This window comes from Akebia trifoliata, chromosome 8 (assembly GCF_017979445.1).
Source record: "Akebia trifoliata isolate Shusen 1 chromosome 8, ASM1797944v1, whole genome shotgun sequence".
NCBI classification, from domain to species: Eukaryota; Viridiplantae; Streptophyta; class Magnoliopsida; order Ranunculales; family Lardizabalaceae; genus Akebia; species Akebia trifoliata.
Genome location: NC_141382.1, coordinates 5,006,474 through 5,033,207, shown reverse-complemented (window position 1 = coordinate 5,033,207; position 26,734 = coordinate 5,006,474). Strand labels below are relative to the sequence as shown.

The following is a 26,734-nucleotide window of genomic DNA, read 5'->3' as shown; positions in this document are numbered from 1 at the left end:
AGCTCTGAGTTTATTTTATAACAAATGAGACTTACTTATCGACTACTTACATTTCAAAATCACAATCAGAGGATAATTCTAATTCTGAATCCGATTAGAACTAGGATTTCCGAAAGTTTAGATGAAGATTAAAACAGATTTCCTAGGGATTCCCGATATTAAAGGATTATTATGTCCAATGATGTCGGACCTTAAGTTAAATTTTGCAGTTGAAAACAGGGGAAACTAACGGAAAAGTAGAGAAAAAATGTGAAATTCCAATGAAATGGATATTATTTGTTTTAATTTGGATTAAAGTTTAATGCAATAAACTGTTTAATATTACTAAATAACCCTTACTGTTAATTATTAAACAACTCATTTTGAGAAGGGTTTTTGTGTAATTTTAGAGTGAATTACCAAAATGACACACTATTCATTTTAATATTTAAAATATTAAATTATCATTTTCGGAACTATTTTCTTTTAAAATGACAAATTTGTAAAATGAATAGTAACTTTTCCCCCTATTCTATAAAATAATAAATATTTTCTTGCTTTAGTTTAAGTAAAACTATTGATTTTTTTTTTTTTTTTTTGTTTTATAAAACAGGCAATTATTTCCCCACTTCAATGAAAATATTGTAATTCCAAAAATTATAAATTATTGATTTTGGAATTAAAATGAACAATGGGAAATTTTTATAATTTTTCAATTGTTAGTGCATTTTTTGGTAAATTACTCTTTAATTAGTTTCTTTCCTACTCGGTAAAATTTTATGATTAGTGTGCTTGTTCGGGACTTTACCTATTTTTAGAGAATGTTTTGTAAATCAACCAAAATAATTAATTTGATTTTTTTTAATATTGTAAGTAATAACAAATAAATCATTAATATGCTATTAGAAATCTTCATAAATTAAATATAATTATAATTATAAAATAAAATAAAATAGCAAATATTTTTTGTTGAAACTATTTATGTGACCTTATGGATCCATTTTATTGCAAATTTGTTCACAAACTTAATAATAGAAGAAAAAAAGTTTTTATAAATATACATTAGGTCTGTGGAACGACATCTTGGGATTCATGATACGAACTATTGAGACTCTTCTTTCTTCTATGTTGCCTTTGGCTCTCATGCTTATTGGGTATCTGTTGATTCCACTTTGACGCTTAAGTTAATTTAGAAAGAGTGAATAATATACAAATTGTATTAAAAGAAATCAATCTAACAACTCACTCCCACAACTTCACCTCATTGTATTCGTGTTCGAAGGTCACTTCTTGATCAATGAAATCACATCTAATTCAATAGTTCTGATGGTTTCTGTTAATTTTAGGAGTTATGGTCATCATGCTTCAGTGAAAGTTTGGGGAATAGATGGAGAAGTTTTTGGATCAAATTAATCGAGAATGGGATTGAAATCTCGAGGTGACATGTGCACAATAAAAAAAATTAAGCATGCTATTTTACTCCTACAATGTTAATTCCATTTTTAAACAAATAACTTACATATATATATATATATGAACAGCGTTCCTAAGACTCATATTGGGACTCACATTGCGACACACCGTTTTGTCTTATATGGGCAAAAATATTTGGAATGGGCTGATTTTTTGTGAGGATGATCTCTATGGTGAGGAGATCATCCTTGCCAAAAATCAGCTCATTATGAAACTTCTAGACCGTCCAATTTTTGTTGAAAAATTATAGACCGTCCAATTTTTGTAAATCAATTTTGATGGGGTTAGAAGTTTTGGAATGGGATGATTTTTTGCCAGGATGATCCCCTCATCACAGAGATCATCCTCACAAAAAATCAGCTCATTCCAAACATTTTTGCCCATATAAGACAAAACGGTGTGTCGCAATGTGAGTCTCAATATGAGTCTTAGGAACGTGACCCTATATATATATATATATATATATATATATATATATAACAAGTACTCTCAAGTTCAAAATATTAACTTTATTTGGAAAAAAATCCTTATAGACTGAAATAAGTATTTTTTTTTTTAATTCCTCACTAAAAGAATCAAAACAATCCCCAGTTTCAAAATTTTATCAAAAGAGAGATTCATATTGCATACTCGATTATCATTATTTCTCGTTATTTATTCTAGGGTGCAACTTGGTCTAGTTCAAACTGAGAACCAAACCAAATCAATAGCTTTAGACTGGTTTGATTCAATTTGGAACAAGTTGTGATTCGATTTTTGGGTTAAGAAAATGTAGAATCGATCAATTCAATTCGTTTATTGGTTGAAGGTCTGTATAAAACAAATATATATTCTTACTAGAGTCCACTTATGCCTACGATACAGACATCCTCCCTCGGGGTTAAGGAGGTAAAAGTGTAAAAAATAAAATTGAAGGAGTATTATTAAAAAGTTTTAAGGTTAAATGAGTAAAATATGAAAATTAATCAAATGGATTAAAGGGGTAAAAACGAAAATATAAAAAAGTTATAGGGGTGAAGTGTATAGGAAATATATAACTTGACGGGAGGGTTGAAGGGGTAAAAGTAGGTTAAAAGGGGTAAAAGATAAAATATAATAAAGTTAGAAGGAGTTAAAAGTAAATGAAATAAAGTGAGTCCTGTAAAACTAAAACTTGATGAGAAGTTTATCTACACACAATATTAGGATTTTTAGTGATTCAGGCTCCTAACTTGTGAGTTTAGGCCTCATCTAATCTGAATTTTGAGTTTACCCTCAAAAGTTGCCACATCGACAAAAAATATTTTTTCATACCCAAAATGTCCTTTACCCTGATCTGACGCTAAACCTACTATTGTCGTCCTTTGCAAGTGTAATTATTACACTTTTTCATAATATAATATATTTCTCTCACCTTTTCGTTAAAATTTTCATTAGACTAGTTGAAGAAGAAGATTTCAAACTCAGAATTTTTTTTAAAAGAATATTGAAAACATAGATACGAAGAAGAAGATGATTGAAAAAGAAGAAGGTGTAATTGAAAAATAGAAAAACATCTTTGTAACGAATTGTATTACCTTTGTACTGTATTGTAATTTATTTCTAACACAACGTATTATCTAATGATATCAGACTTTATAAAAGCATCATGTGTATATCTACGTGCAATGCTGAGTCATCACACATCTGTTCAGATGTGAAATAGTTTCCTTTGTAATTGTAATTATTACACTTTTTTATAATGTAATATATTTCTCTCACATCATCGTCATTTTCGTTGAAGCTTCATCGAAATAGTTGTCACACATAAATATAGAGAGTACTAGCTTACTACCTATTAGGCGGGTGCCACATGTTTGCGTCATAATAGAATAATGGCTAACCCATCAATTTTGATGTTGGGATCCTATAGTATACTGCAGATATGGATTCCATTAAATTTAGGGTGAATTACTATTCCGTAAGCTGAAAATGAGTTATTTACAATTCCGGCTACTTTTCATTTTAATTACCAAAACATGAATAATCACGTTTTTGTTAAAAAATTTAGAATGAAGTGACTGACTATTTCGCAGGTTTAAAGCGAAATTGCCATTGCAAACCTGTGAAATAGTCACTTTAAAAACCTGATGGTACTGATCAACAAGAAAATTTGGGGTCAGTCCACTTTTCTCACGTTTGTTGTGATTTGTGGAGCCTGATGGTATTGATCAACAATAAAATTTTCTCTAGAGTATTTTTATAATTTTACTATTATGATGTAAAATCCTACTTAGGTTTTCTAGAATATTTATATTTCTCATTTTTGGTGAAATTGTGTAATTTGTAACTGCAAGTTTTCTCTTTATAGTGGAATCGATGTGATCCATGGATGTACCTCAATTTTGAGGGAATCACGTAAAAATTTGACAATGGGTCTTAAGTTGGCTAAATTTTAAAATAAACTTGTCTAGTGTTCTAAACATTTACCAAATGGTTTTTGATCTTTACTAGTAATCAACTCCAAAGGGTAACTTTTCTAATTTTTTTTCAATTCCTTTTAACCCCTCAATCATATAAGAAATTTGACGATAGCAAGAGAGATTGAAACCTTATTAAGGTTCATTTTGTGCCCCTTTAGTTGAAGTCCAAATGAGATTCGTTGGCAAAATCTAAAAATACAAAAATTATTGAACCAGTTTGGATATCAAATATTCACCAAAATGGTTTTTGATCTTTACTAGTAACCAATTTTTCCAAAATAGTAAGTTTACTAATTCTCTTTTAATTTCTATAATCATTCCCTCATATAAGAAATTTGACTACAGCAAGATAGATTGAAGATAGATTGAAACCGTAGTATGATTCATTTTGAAGATTAAATGCAATTAGTGAGACACTACCCCTTAAGTTGGCTAAATTTTAAAATTTCAAAATTATTGAATATGTCTGGATTTCAAAATATTTACCAAAATGGTTTTTAATCTTTCTGATAACCAACTTATTTTTTTTCCAAAAGGGTAAGTTTTCTAATTTTCCTTTAATTTCCTCTCATACCCTCATATAAGAAATTTGATACCACAGACTTGAGTTCAATTTCCAGACAAAGCCCAGTTACCGATCTCATTAAAAGAAAACAAACATTCACTTATATTGTAGAAAATTAAATTTGATTAAAAACAAAAATGAGAAAAAAAAAAAATCAGTAACTGATCAAATCTTCCACTATGGCCTCGGTAAGTAGAAACTGCGAACAAATGTGCCACACTGTTGTCGATAAACTGGATAGCTATAGTGATTGGTACACTGCTGTCGATAAACTGGGTAGCAATATCGATCACCAATCGGATACCCAACAAAATAAGATCGATGACGCAAATTCGAACTAATCCCATACAAAAATCCATCGCATTTGTTTTCCGTTAATTGATCAAATTCTGTCTTCATCTTCCAAAAACAACAAGTCGTTAACAAACTATCGGAACCTGCTTGATGAGATGCCCCGATTCTTTCCACTTTTAGTATCTTGGCCAAGCTCTCCAATCCAATCTCCCCACCTATCATTCCTTCACATAGTCCAGCCATGTATTTCACGTCGTAAATATGTCCAAAAATAGTATAGATGGACCTCAAAAAACCTTCCAATGTATACGGCATCGGTTTGTTCATCACCAACTTCATCGCATAAGCTAAATCGTAGAAACCATGAAATGTAATCCATTTGATGCTTCGATTATGTAAAAATGCCTTTGTAAATCTCGACGAGAATACATTCACATCGATTCCTTGTATGAAGTTCTTTTCTAAATTAATTCCATTTCGTCGTAGTAAGTCGATCGAACTCGATACCTGGAAATCGAATTTTGGATTAAAATGATTGAAATTGAATTGCCAGACTCCACCGGAAATCGGCCGATTCCCATTCTCGTCCGAGAACGATAAACCCAATTGTATTATTTTGAGTTGATTCACGTTGAACTTCAAATCCTCGTATCGATCTAACTGAGATGAATCTCGAGGAGTGTTTCGTAAGAAGCCCGGGAATTCGGTGTCAAATGAAATATAAGGGTAGCTCAAGACGATTTCTTCTATGCAAGACATCTCCTTCTCAAAGTTCCAGCTCCAAACCTCTATTATCTCCATCTCTTTCTCACTCTTCAGAATTCTTCAAAGTTTTATATCGAAAATCAATTACAAGCTCTGAGTTCATTTTATAACAAATGAGACTTACTTATCGACTACGTACATTTCAAAATCACAATCAGAGGATAATTCTAATTCTGAATCCGATTAGAACTAGGATTTCCGAAAGGTTAGATGAAGATTAAAAGAGATTTCCTAGGGATTCCCGAAATTAAAGGATTATTATGTCCAATGATGTTGGACCTTAAGTTAAATTTGCAGTTGAAAACAGGGGAAATTAACGGAAAATTAGAGAAAAAAAATGTGAAATTCCGATGAAATGGATATTATTTGTTTTAATTTGGATTAAAATTTAATGCAATAAATTGTTTAATATTACTAAATAACCCTTACTGTTAATTTTTAAACAACTCATTTTGAGAAGGGTTTTTGTGTAATTTTAGAGTGAATTACCAAAATGGCACACTATTCATTTTAATTTCTAAAATGTTAAATTATTGGAACTATTTTTTTTTTTTTAAATGATAAATTTGTGGAATGAATATTAATTTTTTCCCCCTATTCTATAAAATAATAAATACTTTTTATGATTTAGTTTAAGTAAAAGTATTGAAAAAAAACGTTTTCTTTATAAAATGGGCAAATATTTCCCCATTTTAACGAAAATATTGTAATTCCGAAAATTATAAATTATTGATTTTGGAATTAAAATGAACAATGAGAAATTTTGGTAATTTTTCAATTGTCAGTGCATTTTTTGGTAAATCACCCTTTAATTAGTTTATTTCCTATTTGGTAAAAATTTATGAATAGTGTGCCTTTTCGGGAGTTTACCTATTTTTAGTGAATGTTTTTGTAAATCAACCAAAATAAGTATTTTGATTTTTTTTTTAATAGTGTAAGTAATAACAAATAAATCATTAGTGATGTTATTTGAATTTTTCATAAATTAAATATAATTATAATTATAAAATAAAATAAAATAGCAAATGAAATCACATCTTATTCAATAGTTCTGATAGTTTATGTTAATTTTAGGAGTCATGGTCATCATGTTTTAGTGAAGGTTTGGGGTATAGATGGAGAAGTTTTGGATCAAATTAATCGAGAATGGGATTGAAGTCTCGAGGTGACATGTGCACAATAAAAAAAATTTAAGCATGCTATTTTACTCCTACAATGTTAATTCCATTTTTAAACAAAAAATTTACATATATATATAATAAGTACTCTCAAGTTCAAAATATTAAATTTATTTGAAAAAAAAAATCCTTATAGACCGAAATAAGTAATTTCATTTTAAATTTCTCACTAAAAAGAATTAAAACAATCCCAAGTTTCAAAATTTTATCAAAAGAGAGATTCATATTGCATACTCGATTATCATTATTTCTCGTTATTTATATTAGGGGTGCAATTTGGTCTAGTTCAAATTGAGAACCAAACCAAATCAATAGCTTTAGACTGGTTTGATTCAATTTGGAACAAGTTGCGATTCGATTTTTGGGTTAAGAAAATGTAGAATCGATCAATTCAATTCGTCTATCAGTTGAAGGTCTGTATAAAACAAATATATATATATATTCTTACTAGAGTCCACTTATGCCTACGAAACAGACATCTTCACTCGAAGTTAAGGAGGTAAAAACGTAAAAAATAAAGTTGGAGGAGTATTATTGAAAAGTTTTAAGGTTAAATGAGTAAAATATGAAAATTAATAAAATGGATTAAAAGGGTAAAAATGAAAATATAGAAAAATTATTGGGGGTGAAATGTAAAGGAAATATATAACTTGACGGGAAAGTTAAAGGGGTAAAAGTAGGTTAAAAAGGGTAAAAGATAAAATATAATTAAGTTTGAAGGAGTGAAAAGTAAATGAAATAAAGTGAGTCCTGCAAAACTAAAACTTGATGGGAGGTTTATCTACACACAAAATTAGGATTTTTAGTGATTAAGGCTCCTAACTTGTGAGTTTAGGCCTCATCTTTTCTGAATTTTGAGTTTACCCTCAAAAGTTGCCACATCATCAAAAAATATTTTTTCATACCCAAAATGTCCTTAACCCTGATCTGACGCTAAACCTACTATTGTCGTCCTTTGCAAGTGTAATTATTACACTTGTTCATAATATAATATATTTCTCTCACCTTTTCGCTAAAATTTTCATTAGATTAGTTGAAGAAGAAGATTTCAAACTCAAAAAAATTTTTAGAAGAATATTGAAAACATGATACGAAGAAGAAGAGGATTGAAAAAGAAAAATGTGTAATTGAGAAATGGAAAAACATCTTTGTAACGAATTGTATTACCTTTGTACTGTATAGAAATTTATTTGTAACACAACGCATTATCTAATGATATCAAACTTTATAAAAGCATCATGTGTATATCTATGTGCAATGCTGAGTTATCACACATCTTTTCAGATGTGAAATAGTTTCCTTTGTAATTGTAATTATTACACTTTTTTATAATGTAATATATTTCTCTCACCTCATCGTCATTTTCGTTGAAGCTTCATCGAAATAGTTGCCACATATAAATATAGAGAGCACTAGTTTTCTGCCCATTAGGCGGGTGCCACATGTTTGCATCATAATAGAATAATTGCTAACCCATCAATTTTGATATTGAGATCCTATATTATACTGCAGATATGGGTTCCATTAATTTTAGGGTGAATTACTATTTCGTAAGTTGAAAATGAGTTATTTACAATTCCGGCCACTTTTCATCTTAATTATCAAAACATGAATTATCACGTTTTTGTTAAAAAATTCAGAATGAAGTGACTATTTCGCAGGTTCAAAGTGAAATTGCCATTGCAAACCTGTGAAATGGTCACTTTAAAAATCTCCGAATTTGTTATCGTTCATGCTTTGGTAATTAATATGAACAGTGAGCCAGAATCGTAAATTCGTCAAAAGTTGATCACTTTTTCGTAAATATCTCTAATTATAATTAAAACTTATGTATGTTTTAGGCCACATAAAATATTTCTAGACACGTTTAAATTAAATTTATTCCAACCTGTCTACGAGATGAGTTTGTTTTTCTAATTACGAAAACAGAACTGAATCCAGAACATAAATTTGTTATTAGATTGGTAAACCATTTTGTGACTGAATGACTTGTAGCCTTCACCATATGATCTCCTCTCTATTTTCAGTAAAGCACCATTTTTAATTCTGGAAATGTTTTCAATCTGTGATTTTCACCAAGATTATTGAACCAACCTGGTTGTCAAAATATTTACTAAAATTACTTATTTTTTCCAAAAGGGTAAGTTTTCTAATTTTCTCTTAATTCCTATTATTACCCTTATATAAGAAATTTGACTACAGGAATAGAGATAGAAACCTGAGTCATTTGTGACCCTCAAGTTAAAGACTAATTGCTATTTCTCGGAGACACCACCCCTTAAGTTGGTTAAATTTGAAAATATCATAATTATTGAATCAATTTGTATTTCGAACTTTACCAACATGGCTTTTGATCTTTTTGGTAATCAACTTTTTTTTTCCCCCAAAATGGTAAGTTTTCTAAGAAATTTTCTTTTAAGTTCCTTCCATACGCTGATATAAGAAATTTGACAACACCAAGAGATTGAAGACCAATTGTGAATCCTTGGAGACACCGCCCCAAGCTTACAATTTTTTTTTTTTTTACAATTTTCCAACAAATGACAAAATTATTTTATCTTAGGACTTGGATTAAAGAATATTTTCCACCCAAGATGGAAAAATTATTATGAAAAAAATATTTATTTGGCAAATCATTTTCTGTGTAACATATTTTTTTCCCTTAAAATTGGGAGTGACTAATATTTAATACACATCTTAATCATAAAAATCTCTGCAACTAACAATCCCAAGCATTGTTTTATAACATGAACTCAAAAAAAAAAAAAAAAAAAACCTTCTACTTTTATAAAAGAAAAAAAATTGTTTAAGTAGAGAAAATGATTTGTCTGTAAAAATATAGAATAATACATGTAAATCATAATTCATTTTTTTTTCTTCCAAAACTGTTTTTCCACCCATTTACAACAATCCACAACCAGTTTTCTACATCATAAACTCAAAAAAGAAAAAAAACTAATACTGACATTCACTTATATTAAAGAAATTTAACTTTGATTACACTCAAACATTAGAAGAAAAAAATGTAACTTGATCAGATTTTCCACAGTGGCCTCGATAAGTAAACACAGCGAACACAAGTACCACACTCCTGTGGATTAACTGTGTAGCAATAGTAATCACCAATCAAATATCCAACAAAATAACATCGACGCATATTCGAACTAATCCCATACAAAAATCCATCGCATTTGTTTTCCGTTAATTGATCAAATTCTGTCTTCATCTTCCAAAAGCAATAAGTCGTTAACAAACTATCCGAACCCGCTTGATGAGATGCCCCAATTCTTTCCACTTTTAATATCTTCGCCAATCTCTCCAATCCAATCTCCCCACCTCTCATTCCTTTGCAAAGTCCAGCCATGTATTTCACGACGTAAACATGTCCAAAAATAGTATCGATGGACCTCATAAAACCTCCCAATGTATATGGCATCGGTTTATCCGTTACCAACTTTATCATATAAGCCAAATCGTAGAAACCATGAAATGTAATCCATTTGATGTTTCGATTATATAGCAATACCTCAGTAAATCTTGACGAGAACACATCCACATCAATTCCTTGTAAAAAATTCTTCTCTAAATTAATCCCATTTCGTCGTAATAAGTCTATTGAACTTGATATCTGGAGATTGGATTGTGGATCGAAATCGTTGAAATTGAATTGCCATACTCCACCTAAAATTGGACGATTCCCGTTTTCGTCTGAAAATGATAAACCCAATTGGATTATCTTTAGTTGATCCACATTGAACTTCAAATCCTCGTATCGATCTAATTGAGATGAATCTCGATCAGTATTTTGTAAAAATCCTGGGAACTCGGTGTCGAATGAAATATAAGGGTAACTCAATACGATTTCTTCTATTTGAGACATTTCCTTCTCAAAGTTCCAACTCCAAACCTCTTCTATCTCCATCTCTTTCTTCAAAATTCTTCAAAGTTTTCTATCGAAAATCAATTACAAGCTCTGAGTTTAGTGATGAGAGGTCTGTTGATTTTATAACAAATGAGAATCACTAAAAGCGATTATATCTGAAACTTGAAAACGTGATCCAACAATCACAATCGGAGGATAATTCTAATTCTGATTCCGATTAGAATTAGTATTTGCGAAATTAAAGGATTATCTTAATACCTCATCCGTTTGTTTTTTTCGATAAACTTTCTAATTATGTAGAATGTTTGAGATACGTAGGGTTTAAGATAAAGATTAAATGAGATTTCCTATGGATTCCCAAATGAATTTCGAGATAGACTTTCTAATTCATCCGTTTGTTTGTTGGACAGTTATGTCCAATGACGTTGGACCTTAAAAAACCTCAAAGTTAAATTCGTAATTGAAAACAGGGGAAATTAATGGAAAAGTAGAGAAAAAAATGTATTATTTATTTTAATTGGGAAAATTGTTAATAATTACTGGTTTGGATTAAAGTTTAATGCAATAAACTGTTTAATATTACTAAATACCCCTTATTATTAATTATTAAACAACTCATTTTGAGAAGGGTTTTTGTGTAATTTTAGAGAGAATTACCAAAATGGCACACTATTCATTTTATTTTATAAAATATTAAATTATCATTTTTGGAACTAATTCTTTTTTAAAAAACGATACAATTGTGGAATGAATAGTAATTTTTTCCCTTATTCTATAAAATAATAAATACTTTTCCTGCTTTAGTTATAGTAAAATTGTTGGAAAAAAAATTTGTTATATAAAACAGGGATTTATTTCCCCACTTTAACGAAAATATTGTAATTCCAAAAAAATTGTAAATTATCGATTTCGGAATTAAAATGACCTGTGGGCAATTTCGGTAATTTTTAAATTTCCAGTGCATTTTTTGGTAAATCACCTTTTAATTCATTTATTTCCTATTTGGTAAAAACTTAGGAATAGTGTGCTTTTTCGAGAGTTTCACTATTTTTAGTGAATGTTTTCGTAAATCAACCAAACTAAGTAATTTGATTTTTTTTTTTTTAACTGTGTAAGTAATAACAAATAAATCAATAAGGATGCTATTAGACTTTTTTCATATATTAAATATAATTATAAAACAAAATAGCAAAATATTTTTTGTTGAAACTATTTATGTGACCTTATGGATCCATTTTATTGCAAACTTGTACACAAACTTAATAATGGTAGAAAAAGAGTTTTTATAAATATACATTAGGTCCTTGGAACGACATCTCGAGATTCATGATATCTTCTATGTTGCTTTGGTTCTCGTGCCAATAGGGTATATGTTGATTCCACTTTGATGTTCAAGTTAGTTTAGAAAAAATAAATAATATACAAATTGAATTAAAAGAAATCTGACACCTCACTCTCACAACTTCACCTCCTTGTGATCGTGTTCGAAGGTTACTCCTTGATCAATGAAATCACATCTAATTCACTAGTTTCAATGGTTTAGTTCAGTTTGGAACAAGTTGCGATTCGGTTTTTGGGTTAAGAAAATGTAGGACTGATCAAATTCGGGTGGTTTCTCTGTTCAAGGTTTATACAGAGTCAAATCGAGAATCGAATCTTTATAATACATACGTGTTAATTCATTATGAATTATTTTAGAGCGTTCATCCAAAAAAATACTTGTGACCCATATTATAACTAAGAGTCGTGGTAGGGTGACACAAACGGAGTGGTGTCACGCAAATTACCATAGATGCTTTTTTGCGAGATACGAGTAAAAAGAATCTACGGTTATGTGCACACCACTACATCATTTTTATCACCTTTGTGTCATTCCAGCATTTTTCTAAAATAAAAAAACCCCCAATTCGAAATTTTTTTATTATCAGGCTTACTGCATTTTAAGCGGTAGGACATAGATTAATGATTCTTTTTATGGATAAATTAATGATTTTTATTGTCAACCATTAGAACCAGACCAATCTTACTTTGGTCTGTTATGGTTTGATTCTATGGGCAATTCGGTTCGATTTTGGTTCTCATTTAGTAGAATTGACCCATATGACCCATATTGATTTGGGGCCAAATTGCACCAAGTTGCCTTCCTAATTAATACCATGCATGAGTACTTGAGGAGTGTGTCTTATTTACCTTTCTTTTACTATGGACCAACCTGATCATGAACCACACATGAAAAGTTTCTTAAAGCAAACTTTGGCCCTAAACCACACAAGAAAGAACAATTGGACATTTTATTCCTTTTCTTTCCATCCATATCTTGAAAGTGACAATTGAAGGGTTGTTATATTACCACTCCAATATACCATAAATATGCACCACAGGAAAGAAAGAAAAAAAGTTTTTTTATTTTTTATTTTTTATTATTAATTTATGGGTTTTAGGGAGGGAGAAAACAAAGCAAAAACACATCATTAGAACCCGATTGATTTCGTCCAATTGCAATCGGATTGGATTTGGATCATAATAATGAGTGTGAGAGATAGTCTCACATCACCTAGGTATCAAGACCTTGAGCTATACATGAACTTGAGGCAATCCTTACCTTACAAACTAGTTTTGTGAGGATGAATTAAGCCCATGGGATTCTACATGGTATTAAAGCGGGTAATCACAAGGATGTATGAGACACGTTACAAGTGAAACCTAGGACAATCCTCACCTTACAAATCAGTTTTATTATGATGAGTTAGGCCCATGGGCTTTTATATGGTATTAAAGTGGGTAATCACAGGGATCTAGGAGACACATTACATGTGAGGGAGAGTGTGAGTGATAGTCCTACATCGCCTAAGTATCAAGACCTTGGGGTATATATAAACCTGGGGTAATCCTCACCTTACAAGCCAGTTGTGTGAGGATTAGTTAGGTCCATGGACTTCTACAATGAGATTCAAAAAAATAATAATAATTCAAATGAGAAGGGTCTGATCAAATCCTTATCGGAATGGTCCCAAATTGACCCGATCCTATCCGGACCCAATCCATCGACAACCTTCGCAAACCTTGGGTCCCATCTCCAACTCAAGTGATGTGAAATATGAAGCTTCTTTAATGTTTGTTGAAATGTCTTTCTTTTTCTTTTCTTTTTTCTCGGGGGGTGGGGAAGAATGATCATCTAATTCAAGAGGAATAATTTCTTTAACATTATCATTCCAATGAAGGTTCCATGGGCATTGAATACCTTAGTGAAGCAAAAGTATTAATTTTATTAGGGGCCTACCAAATAGATGTACGAGTAATCAAGAAAACAAGAAAACAAGAAAACTTTTGTCCATCATTTTGGCTAGAAAAAGTAAAACAAGAAAAATTAGTGAGGACTTTTAAAAGGAAGTCTTAAGTTCCTTTTTTATAATAACTCACATTAGATTGTGAAACTGTTGTCTCTCATCAATTACAAAGTATTTTGATAATGACCTTTTAAATAGTGGCAGTCAAAAGTTAGAGAGAAATCTCAATGGAAAATAGAGCTCAAACATTTATACTTTTTAGGACACATATTAAGTAGACTCTACGAAAGGATTACCACAAAAATAATGCTAAAGTGACTTTAAGATTGTACCTCATCGCACATCCTGGCACGAAAAGTGTGTAGGAATCATAGATGTTTTTCATTCAGATACGAGTCAATAAGCATCTATGGTTCCCAATGTTATTAAATAACATACGTGACCATCACATGTTGTTCGCATATGCGATTTCACACATCACATATGTTGTAAGAAAAAAAAATTGAAAAATATGCTATCACGCACAAAAATATATCTTTGCATATTGGCAGATAGCATAATTTTGGACATGTGACAGTAGTATATGTGATTTTCACTTTAAAAATAGAATATGCGATCGCATTTGACAACACTGATGGTTCCTATACACTTTCATGTTAGGATGTACGATGTGAGGTACAATCTTGATGTCACTCTAGCACGATTCTTACCACAAATCTTGTAGCAAACTTGGGTTCAGTATAAAATTTTGATATATTTTCACTAAATATTCTCAAATATTTCTATTTTTATAAGGTGCGAAACGAATTTTATGAACAATTCATGAAATTTTTTTCCAAAATATTAAATTGCACTTGTTTTTGTTCACGGAATTATCATGTTAAGGATAAACCTAAGGTATTTTTGCTTTGTTTCTTTGATAGGTCTCTTCCACATCCTTTTCACGTACACATTTTGATTATCTTCGATGATATTAAGCATGATTTTAACTTAGATTTAGATTATTTAAGAAGCTCACTGTTTCATTAAGATTCAATCATGCAAATTATTTAATTATTTTTATTGAAATAAGTCAAAGAAGAGTAGGTGTTCTTGGTAAGGTTACCATATGCTCATTGTGATGTGTACAGAAAAATCTGTTTTTTGAAAGGACTTTTGTGTAACACACTATTTGAATGCTTTATTTTTTAGTGACTTTTATGATTGAGTCAAAAAGTAGTAAAAGTAATTTTGCAAAAATTAAAAAATGGTTACTTTATCTAAGAGTGCATTAATCAACCATGTGCAAACGACGCGCTTTGGCCTTGGGCCAGAGTTTTCTCGGCTCCTTGGAAAGAACAACTTGACGATCTTCAGCCTTTGAACGACTTGAATGATTCTTGTTGAGTCTAGATATGCATATTATTGTTATATAGGGCTGGGATATTTGTGTATGATTTTCTCTTACATAATTTTTACACGATTTATAGTGTTCTATTAGTTTGGTTGGGGCATCCATGTCGGCCTCGTACCTGTAGCAAGAAATTGTTGTACTAAGGATATGCAACAGCCAATTCAATTTCTATAAAAAGAGGTTGGAGACAAAAAATTCTTCAAATTTGCTCTCTCTCTCTCTCTCTCTAAGTTTGTTGGGTGTTAACTGTAATTCTATAGGAGTCTGAGATGTGGATGTCATCATGATCACTAAAAGGTACCTCCTAAGGTATAAAATTCTAATCAGATTGTATATCATCTTCTTTTGGATTAGCAAAAAAAAAACATATGACAAGAAATCGTAAGAATTCCAAGAACGCAAAGGCATAAGCGTCTCTTTTCCTAAATCTCTTTAAAAATTCGAAGGCATCAAATCACATGATAGAACCAATTCAAGCCCATAAACATAATAATTATATGCTCGTATCAGCATACACACACATAAGAGCATGAATGTCTGAGTGATATATGGTTATACATGCTGATATTAATCATAGAGTATCAAAGTTTCGGGGTAATTTCTGACTAAATTAAAAAGAAAATTCGATAAGATAGTAGGACTAGTGACATTTTCTAGAATTGAATGTAAGGAGCTCAAAAACATTATATTAATAAATTAATCATATCTGAAATGATGTTAAGATGCATGAGTAGAAAGATTGTAAAAGATAAAATTAGAAATAAACGCATTTGAGAAAATGTGGGAATAACTCCAATAAGTGTTGAATTAAAAAAAAAATTCAATTGAGATGATTTTAGCATATTCAACAAAAGTTGATTATTATCCCCATAAAAAATATATATTAGTTGAAGTTCTAAAAAATAAAAGAAAGACTCAAAAGAAAGTGGATTGAGATAGTAAAATTGATTATAAACTCACTTTCAATAATGGGAGATGTGGTTTTGGGCGAGATTCATTTGGTCAAACCCCAAATCTTTAATTGGTATAGGACTTTGATGAGGGGGGGCGACGATGAGGTCTCTCTCTCTCTCTGTGAATTTAACATTTCTATTATGTTACAAGATTTGGTAGTCCCCATGACCGAAGGCACTCACTCAACATGGATGCATGGAAAAAGTAAGCACAACATGGGTAACAGATAAGCAGACAAGGTCCTATGTGGTAGGGTCACCATCTTCTTGTTTGTTTTTTCAATCTCTTTATCCCTTCAAGTCCTATCAAGCCTAAAGATCCCATTCTTTCCACCTAACTTTCAATCTTATGCTTCATAATAGGTTGTCAACAATAGACATCGACCGACATGTATGGATACCAACTTCATTTCATGTATGTTTGTGCTAATACATGTGTCCCTCCCCACTATATATGGGTTGTTGATATACAATATTATATTGGCATGGAAGAGTTGCTCATCATATCGAGGTTGGTTATAATCCCACTTAAAAGAGAATTGTTCATCAAATACCTAACCTAACACACTAATAAAGATATTTGTTGTAAAGGAAAGAGTCGTGATTTTCTAACTCGCCCCTCTGGCGTACTCCCCCATACTCTCTTGACGTGGCATGTGCTAGAACCAATTAATTTTTTTCTCGGGATACTCAATTGCCTGGAAAAAAAAAATATGATTCTAGCATATGCCAAGTCAGGAGAGTGTGGGGGAGTCAGAAAATCATTATTCGTAAAGGTAAATATGGTATTTTGGATTTTAGAAAGATTAATTTCGGACTGGGAAACCTATAGTTATATAAGTAAGGGATGTAATCATTCTCCAAGGAATAGGACTAGCGTGGCCAATATTGTCAGGTTCTTGGCCATACTAAGGCTTCTAGATGCATCACGTCGACGAAAAACCAGCTATACCCAATGTGGGGAGACTAGTTATAGACTGTTTTCCTTCCATGTGGCATACCCAAAAGCGTTCCTGACTAACATAGTTAGATTAGAGTTTTTCTTCTCAAACCTAGTGAAACTCTCTCACCTCTCATCGTTGAACCACGTAAATTTTGAATTCATTTCGTATTGTCTTCATGATAATTGACATGCATCGCTAGATCTAGGAATCCACCCTCACACAATGTCTCAAAGGATGATAAATTTCAGGTAGATCTGACCCACATAGTGATGAAAGAATTTTTTTTTTTTTTTTTTTTCCTTCTCTTTGTCACTCAAACCCACATGGGTAGTATCTGGGTTATGATGAAAGTCTTAATTGAAAGAAATAAGTACATTCAAACCCAACTTTAATAAGTAATACTAGTCTTTAGGAATCCCTCTCTCATATAACAATAAAGTGAAAGCTCCCAAATTATATTCTTTGTAACTCTCTACAAGCAAAGCACATACAAGTCCAACTCCTAGCAACTAAAGAAACCCAAAAGATAAAGAAAAATCTTGCTTTTTTTAACAGTTGCATTCACACTGAACACCTCTTTTATCAATTTGTTTACAAGAATCCTATATAATCTTGATTCTAAATATACAAAATAAAAATAAAAAAATATTTATTTTTTTTCCACGATATCTAAATATTTACAGGAAGACAAAACACAAAGAAATTAAGAGGGGGGATGAAGAAGGAAGGAGAGTTATGGTATTTATGAGTAAATATTACTCTTTGATATTTCACACCAATTTATTCCAATATTACATATCTATGACTATGTTTGATCTTAGTCATACTTACAATATTTTCAGATTCATTATTCTTATCAAATTGGTTATTGAAATTTAGAATATGAAGACGTTCCTTCTAAAAAGCAATAACATGGCATAAGAGTTGTAGATTAGGATTTATATATATATATATATATATAACTTATTCATTAAAAACAAAATCTTAACTAATCTATTTTTTCTTTTTATCTTAATCTTCACGAGAAGATGGTCTTGTGTATCTATATATGGTTTATTACAATGCATGATTTACAATACTTTATATATAAAAAATGCATAAAATTAATTTATTAATTAAAAACAAACTCTTAACTAATCTCTTTTTTTTTTTTTTTTTTTTAAATCTTAATCTTCTCAAGAAGATGGTCTTGTGTATCAATATATGGCTTATTACAATGCATGATTGACGATGCTCTATTAATTGATATGTTATTTACAATCTCTACATATTGGACTTGGAAGGAAGAACTTCATGACAATTTGAAAAAAAAAAAAAAAAAAGAAAAGAAAAGAAAAAAAAAAGGTTAAATTTAAAACTTACTTGTTGAGATGATCAAGCTGGATAGTTGATAGTTGATCGAAGGTTAGTAATGATTATAAAGCAGCGATCTTTGAAGTATCGTGGTGATGATTAAATTCTTCCAAGTTGAGGGGAATGAAGCCTGGTCCGAAGTCACTCAGATTATGTTTGTGTTCCACATGAATGATCTCAAACCAGACAACATCCCCCTCAACAACTCATGTGTGTGGGAAAGAGAGAGAGAGAGATAGAGTGGGATATGCCATGCATTATATTTCATGGTGTCATATATACGTGTGGATGAGGAGATATTCTTTGGTGGGTCAGATGACATGGGAGTCCACTTTCTACACCTACCCTAACATGCTTTTCAGACTTAACTGTGAAGTTAATAAAGATCATGGTTTTTTTAAAAATGGGTTCTGGATCGGATCACTGGATCAAGTTAGACCCGGATCATCTAATCCGACTCAAATATGTCAAACCAATTCAACATTAATTGATAAAATATATTTCTAAATTTGAAAAATAAATTAGATTCAATTAAGCAATTATAAATTTTCTTTTATCATCAATCATAAACATTTAAATACGGGTAGCGATCCATGGCCAACAGTTTGGCAAACATTTTGGCAAACATTTTTCAAAACATGGGTTAGAGGTCTTGGAATGGGCTGATTTTTGGTGAGGATGATCTCTACGGTGAGGAGATCATCCTCACCAAAAATCAGCTCATTCCAAAACTTCTAACCTCATCAAAATGGTTTACAAAAATGGACGGTTCACGATTTTTCAACTTGTAAAATGGGGCTAGAAGTTTTGGAATGAGCTGATTTTTGGTGAGGATGATCTCCTCACCGTAGAGATCATCCTCACCAAAATCAGCCCATTCCAAGATCTCTAACCCATGTTTTGAAAAAGTGTTTGCCAAATGTTTGCCAAACTGTTGGCCACGGATAGGGACCCTTTAAATACTTAAAGATTGGATAATTATACACAAAAGAAAAACACCACAACCATCTAAACCAGTTAATTAGATCAAGTTCTTTAGGAAAAACAATCAATTCCGATCGACTTTTGGCCAAATTAAAGAGGAGAGAAATCGTTTCAAAACTATGATATAGATGGGTCATTTTAAGAAAGCAAGGTAGAAATTATTAGTAAGAAATTTAGGAAACAAAAAATGGTTTGATCCATCTACTTAGTAGAGGTTTGTTAATCGGTATCTAAGAGTCTAAATCATTTATTCTGTGTTAGGATTGAAAGAAATTGAGAGAAGAGAAGAGAATAGAATAGAAAATAAATGAGTTTCTCTCCATTTCTCTTGTTTGGACTGTTAAGTGGGAAGAGAAGAGAAAAGAATTGGATAGATGAGAGAAAAAAAATGTAAGTTTTCTCTCTCCAAAAGAAGAAAGAAACAAAGAGAAACCCTTTTAAAATATTATATAATTCCATCTCTGCCCCTAGATCACTTTTAAGAAATTTTAAAATTCCAAAGTTGTCCCCCAAATTCTCTCTCAATCCAAACATGGTGGAGAGAAATTGAGTTTCTCTTCTCCTCTTCTCTTCTCTTAATGAATTTCTCCTCTCCACTTCTCACATTCCAAACATAGCCTAAAGAATTTAAGAACATGATGTTTGTACTTAACGTCACGTAGCATTAAGACTTGTGTATTTTTTGGCTAGGTTCTTATCATATAGAAGGACAAGTAGAAACTAAGAACTTTAATATAAATAGATCAAGACCAAATGTATAGAGTGCAACTTTAGTTGGAACAGTTAGACTGATAGATGAAAGCTAGTTTGATCAAACACGCCTCTTATTTTCAGTTAATCATGCATAAAGATGACAAAATTAGTGACAATGTGATCATAAAATTAGTTTTATGTCAAAAAAGAGTTGTCAAACCAAAGGAAGAAAGTTTTACGACCATCTTTTAAAAAGTTGAATGATGGGCATTCAAGCAACAAGTCCACATAATGAAAGTTGATGAGATAGATGAATGATGAGACTAGAAAAGAAAGAAAGAAAGAAAAAAACCAGAAATTAGTAATTTTCTCTAAATTTTAAAAAATGTTAGACATCCCATTCACATATGTGTTTGTGTTGTGTGTGTGTTCCCAAAAGTGTAAGAAAAAATAGTTCACAAAATGTAAGAAACTTGTGGTCCTCAATATGGATTCCGAAAAACCGAGTTTACTAGCAATTTATTGGGAAGTGCATTTAAGCTCAATAAAACGTATTCTAAACTCGAAGAATTATAATAATAATTAAGCTAATTACAAACATCATTAACACCTGTTAGTTTGCAGAGTTCTATTCCCGAGAACAGAATTTCTGAAGTGTAAGACTGCTTTGATTGAATGGATCCTTCAATCGGTACAAATCCATGGGTCATTAGTGTGATTTTTCTATTTATTATTTGCGGGATAAAGGTTTTGGAAGAGGTCGGGTTGGGGTCGAACTATCATCATCATTTGTTTTCTTATATTTCAGTCTAGTCTAAGCTATCAGATCTTACTTAATAACAAGTTAAAACTCTCAAGTCTCAACTCAGTTCAAAGAAATGATTGTTATGGACAATTAACTTTCTGAAGTTTAGTATTCCAAACACACAAAATATCATTTTTACCTCCAACTCTCTGCTTCCAAACAGGCCCTAGATTAATCACCAACAAAACAACTCATTAAAATTGAATATTAGTATCGGACTTATATAAACAAATACAAGATTGTAGACTTTTGATACATAGAAAAAGCTCCACTCTCATAAAGTAATATTTTGATAAAAATAATACCAAAGGAGCTTCTAGAGTCCAAGGTGTCGTGCACTTTGAGTCAGACATGATTTTCTTTTGCTTCAAGTAGTTAGCATAATTAAGCTTATTATAATGAAATAAATAATAATTATCACCCTAATAATTTTTTACTCTTAATAGATGTCTCTGTTATCTAGAGCTGTTTTTCCCTCCTACACAACCTTTGTTGAAGAAAAGTAATCAAACATCACTTCTTCTGTACAGCTACCAACCAAGTAAATAAGTACAATAAAAAACTCTTTCTTGTTAACCTTATGTTGCTTGTTTTATGATAGTATGTGGTGTTTGTCATAACGTTTGAAGTATGTGTTGGAACCAAAACTGATGAAAATAAATCAGAAAACAACTCATCTTTCTCTAAGTATTAGGTAAATTAAGGAGTCAAGATTCTTCTGTTTAGTAAATAGGATCTCTTTATATAATATGTAGGGATACAACATACAGAAAATTTACATCACATATATCACATAAACAATTGCAACAAATCCTTGCAAAAATATAAGTAAAACATACCATTTTTTTTCCGGAACAACCGATAAGAAAAAGAAGAAACTATCTTCTTTCTTTTTCTTTTCTTTTTTTTTCTTCTTTTTAAAATTTCAAATTAGATGAAACTCACCGAGAGGCTCATGACTGGACAGTGATGTCTGCATTCCTCTGCTCAGCTATCTTGGGAAGAACAGATTTGGTGGTCTCTTTCACTTGTTTAGGCTCACTTTTGACTTTGCAAGTGGCCTTGCCATTCCGACCATTGGTATGATCCTTGCTGGTTATAGCATTAGTATCTTCTTTGAAACTACCAAGACTGTGACGACTCACCCGAGGACAAACTCCATTTCCGTTGTCTCCCTGAGAAGGCTTGACTGCATCACTGCAACTCTTCCTGCGACCCAACTTTGGTGATTTTGCACGAGTAGTTGGTTGCTGCCATTCCAAATAAGGAAACAAGGTGTCATGTTTGTAATGTAAAGAAAGCCATGGGGGCAGTTCAGCAGCTAAAAGCTAGACAATATTCGAGGATAGCAACCACCCTACAAAGAAAATAAAGAATAATGCTGAAGTGACCTCAAGATTGTACCTCATATACCACTTTCCAGACGTGGAAGTGTGTAGGAACCATAGATGCTTTTCATTGAGATACGAGTGAAAAAGTATCTATGGTTCCACCACACTTCCACGTCATGAAAGTGAGATATGACGTACAATGTTGATGTCACTCCAGCACAACTCGAAAATAAAACATAAACAGAATGCATTTGTTCCGCAGATTGTTAGGTCTCCTAAAAGTTCCAGGTGTTCATTTAAACTTCAATGCAACATATCATTATCTATAAACTAAAAAATGGGGGAAGAGAGACATTTTCCTCACCAACTTAGTAATTAAGCCTTACTAAGGTTCGTTTTGCTCAAATGGATTAGCACATTAGCAATCCAACACCACTGCCCTCTAAATTTCATTCGAAAAACTCAGATCCAATATATATATATAATCAAAAAATAATTTCTTTTGGGCTTGATCCATGGTTTTGAAAATGGACAGCTCCACCTAACTCCCAAATCTAAAATTAAAATTCAACGGTGAGAAATAACTGTTTTTGGAAGAAAAAAAAATCAAAATTCATAGAATTCTGTCCTCTACAACCATGAAGCATCGGATCATGTTTTTGGATGCCACAAGGTGAGCCCAAGGACCCTTAATAAGGTGAAATCCTTACGAAGGCTAGCTAGTTGGACTCAAAGATCTCTAGAACATCAATTCCATATGAATGCTTACAGCCATTGCAAAAAGTCTATAGAGATTACTTTTTTAAGTTCGATCTTCGGTGGAGGTCCTTCGTGGTAGAAGCTTGGAATTGGGTTTGCTTTGAATATCAAGCTCTTTCTAAGCTGCTTGAGAGCTGCTTCTCGTTCTTCCTAAAAAAGGTAAGATTCATAAAGGATTAAGGAAGCAAGATTATAAAAACACATTTATCGGTTTTGAAGGAATCAAATGAGGAATGTACTAGGGTACAACAGGACATTCTCTGTGTTACTGAAGGAATGTACCTTAGTTCTAACTTCACACTCAGTTCTCTCTGCCTCCAAAGCTTGGTGCTTCTCCTCTAATTTAGAATAAAACTAAAAGAGGCAAAAACAATAGAGAAAGAAAAAGGGACCACAAAATTTACATTTCAAGTTCAAAATGAATGAATTGCAAAGTTTGAAGAAGAAGGTACCTCCTTTCGTTTCTCTGCACGGTCAGTGCTTCTAAATACAGGAGCCGATGCAATGGTTGTCCTCGATTTTAATGTCCGCACAGATGCTGCAGTTCTAAGCATGGATAAGGCTAATTCAAAGACAAAACTTTAAAAATATTGAAAGAAGAAAATGAATGAAAAACACTGAAAGGGACTAAAGTTTTGGGAGTCAAGAGAGGATACGAAGCAATGGAGTGAGTATCTTCTTCATCCAGATGCTTTTTATTATCAGGTAGTAGAAGCTTCCTAGACGCCAAGGGAGAATTTGGCTGCAATAAATAGCAAAAGTCCCAATATCATAATTAGAGGAACTCTTATCCCAGATTTGTAACAGCTAACTATTGCACACAGATCCTATTATTGTATCTCATTCAAAAGTATGGGCTTCAGAAGCCATCCAACAAGTGCTTGCTCTACTATCACACTACTTTATTTAATTTCAAAATCCAAAGTATTTCTCCACAAATATAGAAAGAAAGTATTCGTGAACTTAACTGTATGATTGAATCAAATTGGAAACATGCCAAAAGCTTGGGGACAGAACTCAAACATCAAAGCGTAATAAAAACAAGTAAGACATCACCTAAAAAAAATTCCAGAAATTGAATATAGAATATGCATGCAAGAGAGAATTTATCTGTTCCTTATCTTTACTATTATAATGAGAGAAGGCAGAGTAGAAGTGGTTTCACACCAAATTTTGGATCCCATAAATGCTCCCACCTTTACATTTAAACTTAATATAATCAAGGTCATTTTGGTCAAAACCAAGAAAGTTGCAATCCCACATCCCTAAAATCACGTGTCAATTTTCAAAATTACAAAAATATCCTTTTTGACTATGTAATCTTCAAAAATACCCTTTAATTAATTTTTTAAAATTAAAAATAAGCCCTTTTCATACATGTGCATTCGCACATGCCACCTTCTAGTTTATATATAATGAAAGCAGCCCATAGCAGAGGATTTTATGGTATGAAATATAAACACAAAAGGTGCAATGCATAATCATAAAAGAATGATGAACCCATTGCATGACTTGAGAAAGCAAAGCAACATAATTTGTAAAAGAGATAAGATTAATACACACGAAAGAATGTGAAAGAAAAACAAGAGACACTGGAAACCTTCATTCAACAATATTCTCTACCTGAGGCTTCTTTGTAGTATTGGGAGATTGCAAATTGCTAGGTTTGTTGATGCAACCAGCAGCAGTTTCAACCCCAGTAGGACGAGTTACACATGAAGCACGCTTTTCAGTAGCCAGGGCGAATGGATGCGGAACAGTATAGTTCAATCGAACACTTCCAACAGCAGAAGTTCTTGATACAGGTTTCGTGGTACCGCTGAAATTATTATTATTGCCTGGTTTGAGGGGTATAGTTTTCATATTATTCTCCTCGGTGACCCCAACTGAAAGTTCCATATTGCGTTCCTTCTCTTCATAGTCCTTCAACTCATTCTTCTCTTCCAGAATTTGCAAATTGCCCTTAATCTGCTTATCCAATTCCTTGAGATCATGGTGCTCATTAACTTGAACACGAGCATCAACATTTGAATAAACTATGACAGCATCTGGCTCCTTGTCAGCACAACTTTCTATAATTTGCCTCCCCATGGCACTGCAAGACAGAAATATGAGTATTACATAACATCCATTATAGCATATTTCTCTCATAATTTAGCATAAACAAAGAGCTCGATTGAATTCCTTACATTTTGTTTAGTATAATAATATCAGATAAGTTAATCCTTGTTAGACTATAATCTTGACAGACTTATTGAAACTTAAATATAATTAACTGAGAAACCGAGTATTCACCAATCTTGCAATGATTCAATGTACTATCAGAAAAATAATTACACCACAAAAAATAAAAAACACTGATCTAGAAATAGATGAGTATAAAAAAATAATGAGAACAAAAAAGAAAATAATTCACTCTGGAAAGAGAATTCATTTGTGAAAGAAAAGTCCAAATCTGTTCCGTAAGACAGCTCGTGAATTTTAAGGCCAATTCAAGAGTATTGATACATGAAAAATGCTAGATCCTAAATATAAAAGGCAGATAAATTGAAGAAATGAAATTAGTAAAACCATAAATCAACATTCTAATTAGATTAATTACTAAATATAAATTATTCCACTTTGTTATGCATGAGTGAACAAAAAACAATATGACTTTTGATGAATTACAAAGAAAAGATCAAGTCCAAGAACACAAAACCATTAAGGATAAAGGGTAATTAAATTGAAGAAATGAAATTAGTGAAACCATTTATCAACCTTCTAACTAGAATAATTACTAAATATAAATTATTCTAAAATTCCCAATAGATTTGAGGGACTAATTGAAGTAAGTATTGCATTAATTCATCAAAATACTGCTTGGTTTGCACACATTGGTTAATTTTAAACGGTTTAATTACTCTCTTTTTTCTAATTTATGTAAAAAAAGTTCTATTTTTTCCTATATTATAAATAATTGGAAAAAAATTGGGATAATTGAAAACAGAGATTCTGTCGTCTTCAGGTCCAGTCAACAACAGAGAAATATCATCCCTAATTAAGAACCAGATCGTCTAAATATCACTAAAAAAACAAGTAAATTCAAGGAAAATCCACTCAATGTACCCAAGAAAACAACTTAAACGAAGAAACCCAACAAAAAAAAACCGTGCTCCCCAACTCGATTCACATGAAAACCACAGAAATGCATCAAATGCAACTAATTCAAGAAAAAAACCACTCAATGTATTTTATAAAAAAAATTTAACGAAGAAAACCAAAAAAAAAATCAGTTTTTCCCTCCCTCGATTTACATGAAAACCACAGAAATGCATCAAATGCAACTAAATCACCAACAATTCCACAGATGATCAACAAATCTCACCAAAACGACGTAAAAAACAATAGATTTAGCGCTCGTGTACCGATTGATTCACATTTAGATGCATTGACGGGAAAAAAAAAATCAAGAACAAGAAATCGATCGAAAATGGCGAAAATGTAGGATTTTTCTTACATTTTTCCCGATCTGCTAAGATCTCGAGTTTCTCTGAGAGACAAATCGACTCGAAAACCACCCCCTTTTGACTCGCACATCTCAAGCTGTCTGTGAGTTTGGAAATCTATAAATAACTGTTCTGGTACTAACGGCGTCACTTAACGTTAACGGCG

General features: G+C 31.7%; 1 protein-coding gene and 2 pseudogenes across 3 annotated transcripts; all 3 read right to left on the bottom strand.

Annotated features, from left to right (window-relative positions):
- Positions 1-4,635: 4,635 nt before the first annotated feature.
- Positions 4,636-5,553, bottom strand: LOC147395643 (putative CCR4-associated factor 1 homolog 7 pseudogene; annotated as a pseudogene).
- A 4,176-nt stretch (positions 5,554-9,729) lies between these two features.
- Positions 9,730-10,617, bottom strand: LOC147395642 (putative CCR4-associated factor 1 homolog 7 pseudogene; annotated as a pseudogene).
- A 10,278-nt stretch (positions 10,618-20,895) lies between these two features.
- On the bottom strand, positions 20,896-26,734 carry LOC147395641 (protein WVD2-like 3). 3 transcript variants are annotated; one of them, XM_086451213.1, is made up of 8 exons: positions 26,580-26,734; positions 24,704-25,175; positions 23,737-23,822; positions 23,533-23,626; positions 23,363-23,434; positions 23,120-23,230; positions 21,936-22,240; positions 20,896-21,156 (listed from the first exon to the last, which is right to left on the bottom strand). In XM_086451213.1, exons 1-7 carry the CDS (start codon positions 26,657-26,659, stop codon positions 21,944-21,946), a joined length of 1,212 nt encoding a protein of 403 aa, XP_086307339.1. In that variant the 5' UTR covers positions 26,660-26,734; the 3' UTR covers positions 20,896-21,156; positions 21,936-21,943. The 3 variants fall into 3 exon arrangements, with proteins under 3 accessions (XP_086307339.1, XP_086307338.1, XP_086307340.1); XM_086451212.1 differs by lacking the exon at positions 20,896-21,156 and having other exon boundaries at positions 21,648-22,240; XM_086451214.1 differs by lacking the exon at positions 20,896-21,156 and having other exon boundaries at positions 21,648-22,240; positions 26,448-26,586.

What these genes read in the sequence shown, in the direction of transcription:
- LOC147395641 (XM_086451213.1), bottom strand. Translation starts at nt 26,659, where the DNA reads ATGTGCGAGTCAAAAGGGGGTGGTTTTCGAGTCGATTTGTCTCTCAGA. An exon ending in CTTAGCAGATCGGGAAAAAT is followed by an intron (nt 25,176 to 26,579) that starts GTAAGAAAAATC and finishes TCTGTCTTGCAG; the next exon opens with TGCCATGGGGAGGCAAATTA. An exon ending in AGTGTGAAGTTAGAACTAAG is followed by an intron (nt 23,231 to 23,362) that starts GTACATTCCTTC and finishes TACCTTTTTTAG; the next exon opens with GAAGAACGAGAAGCAGCTCT.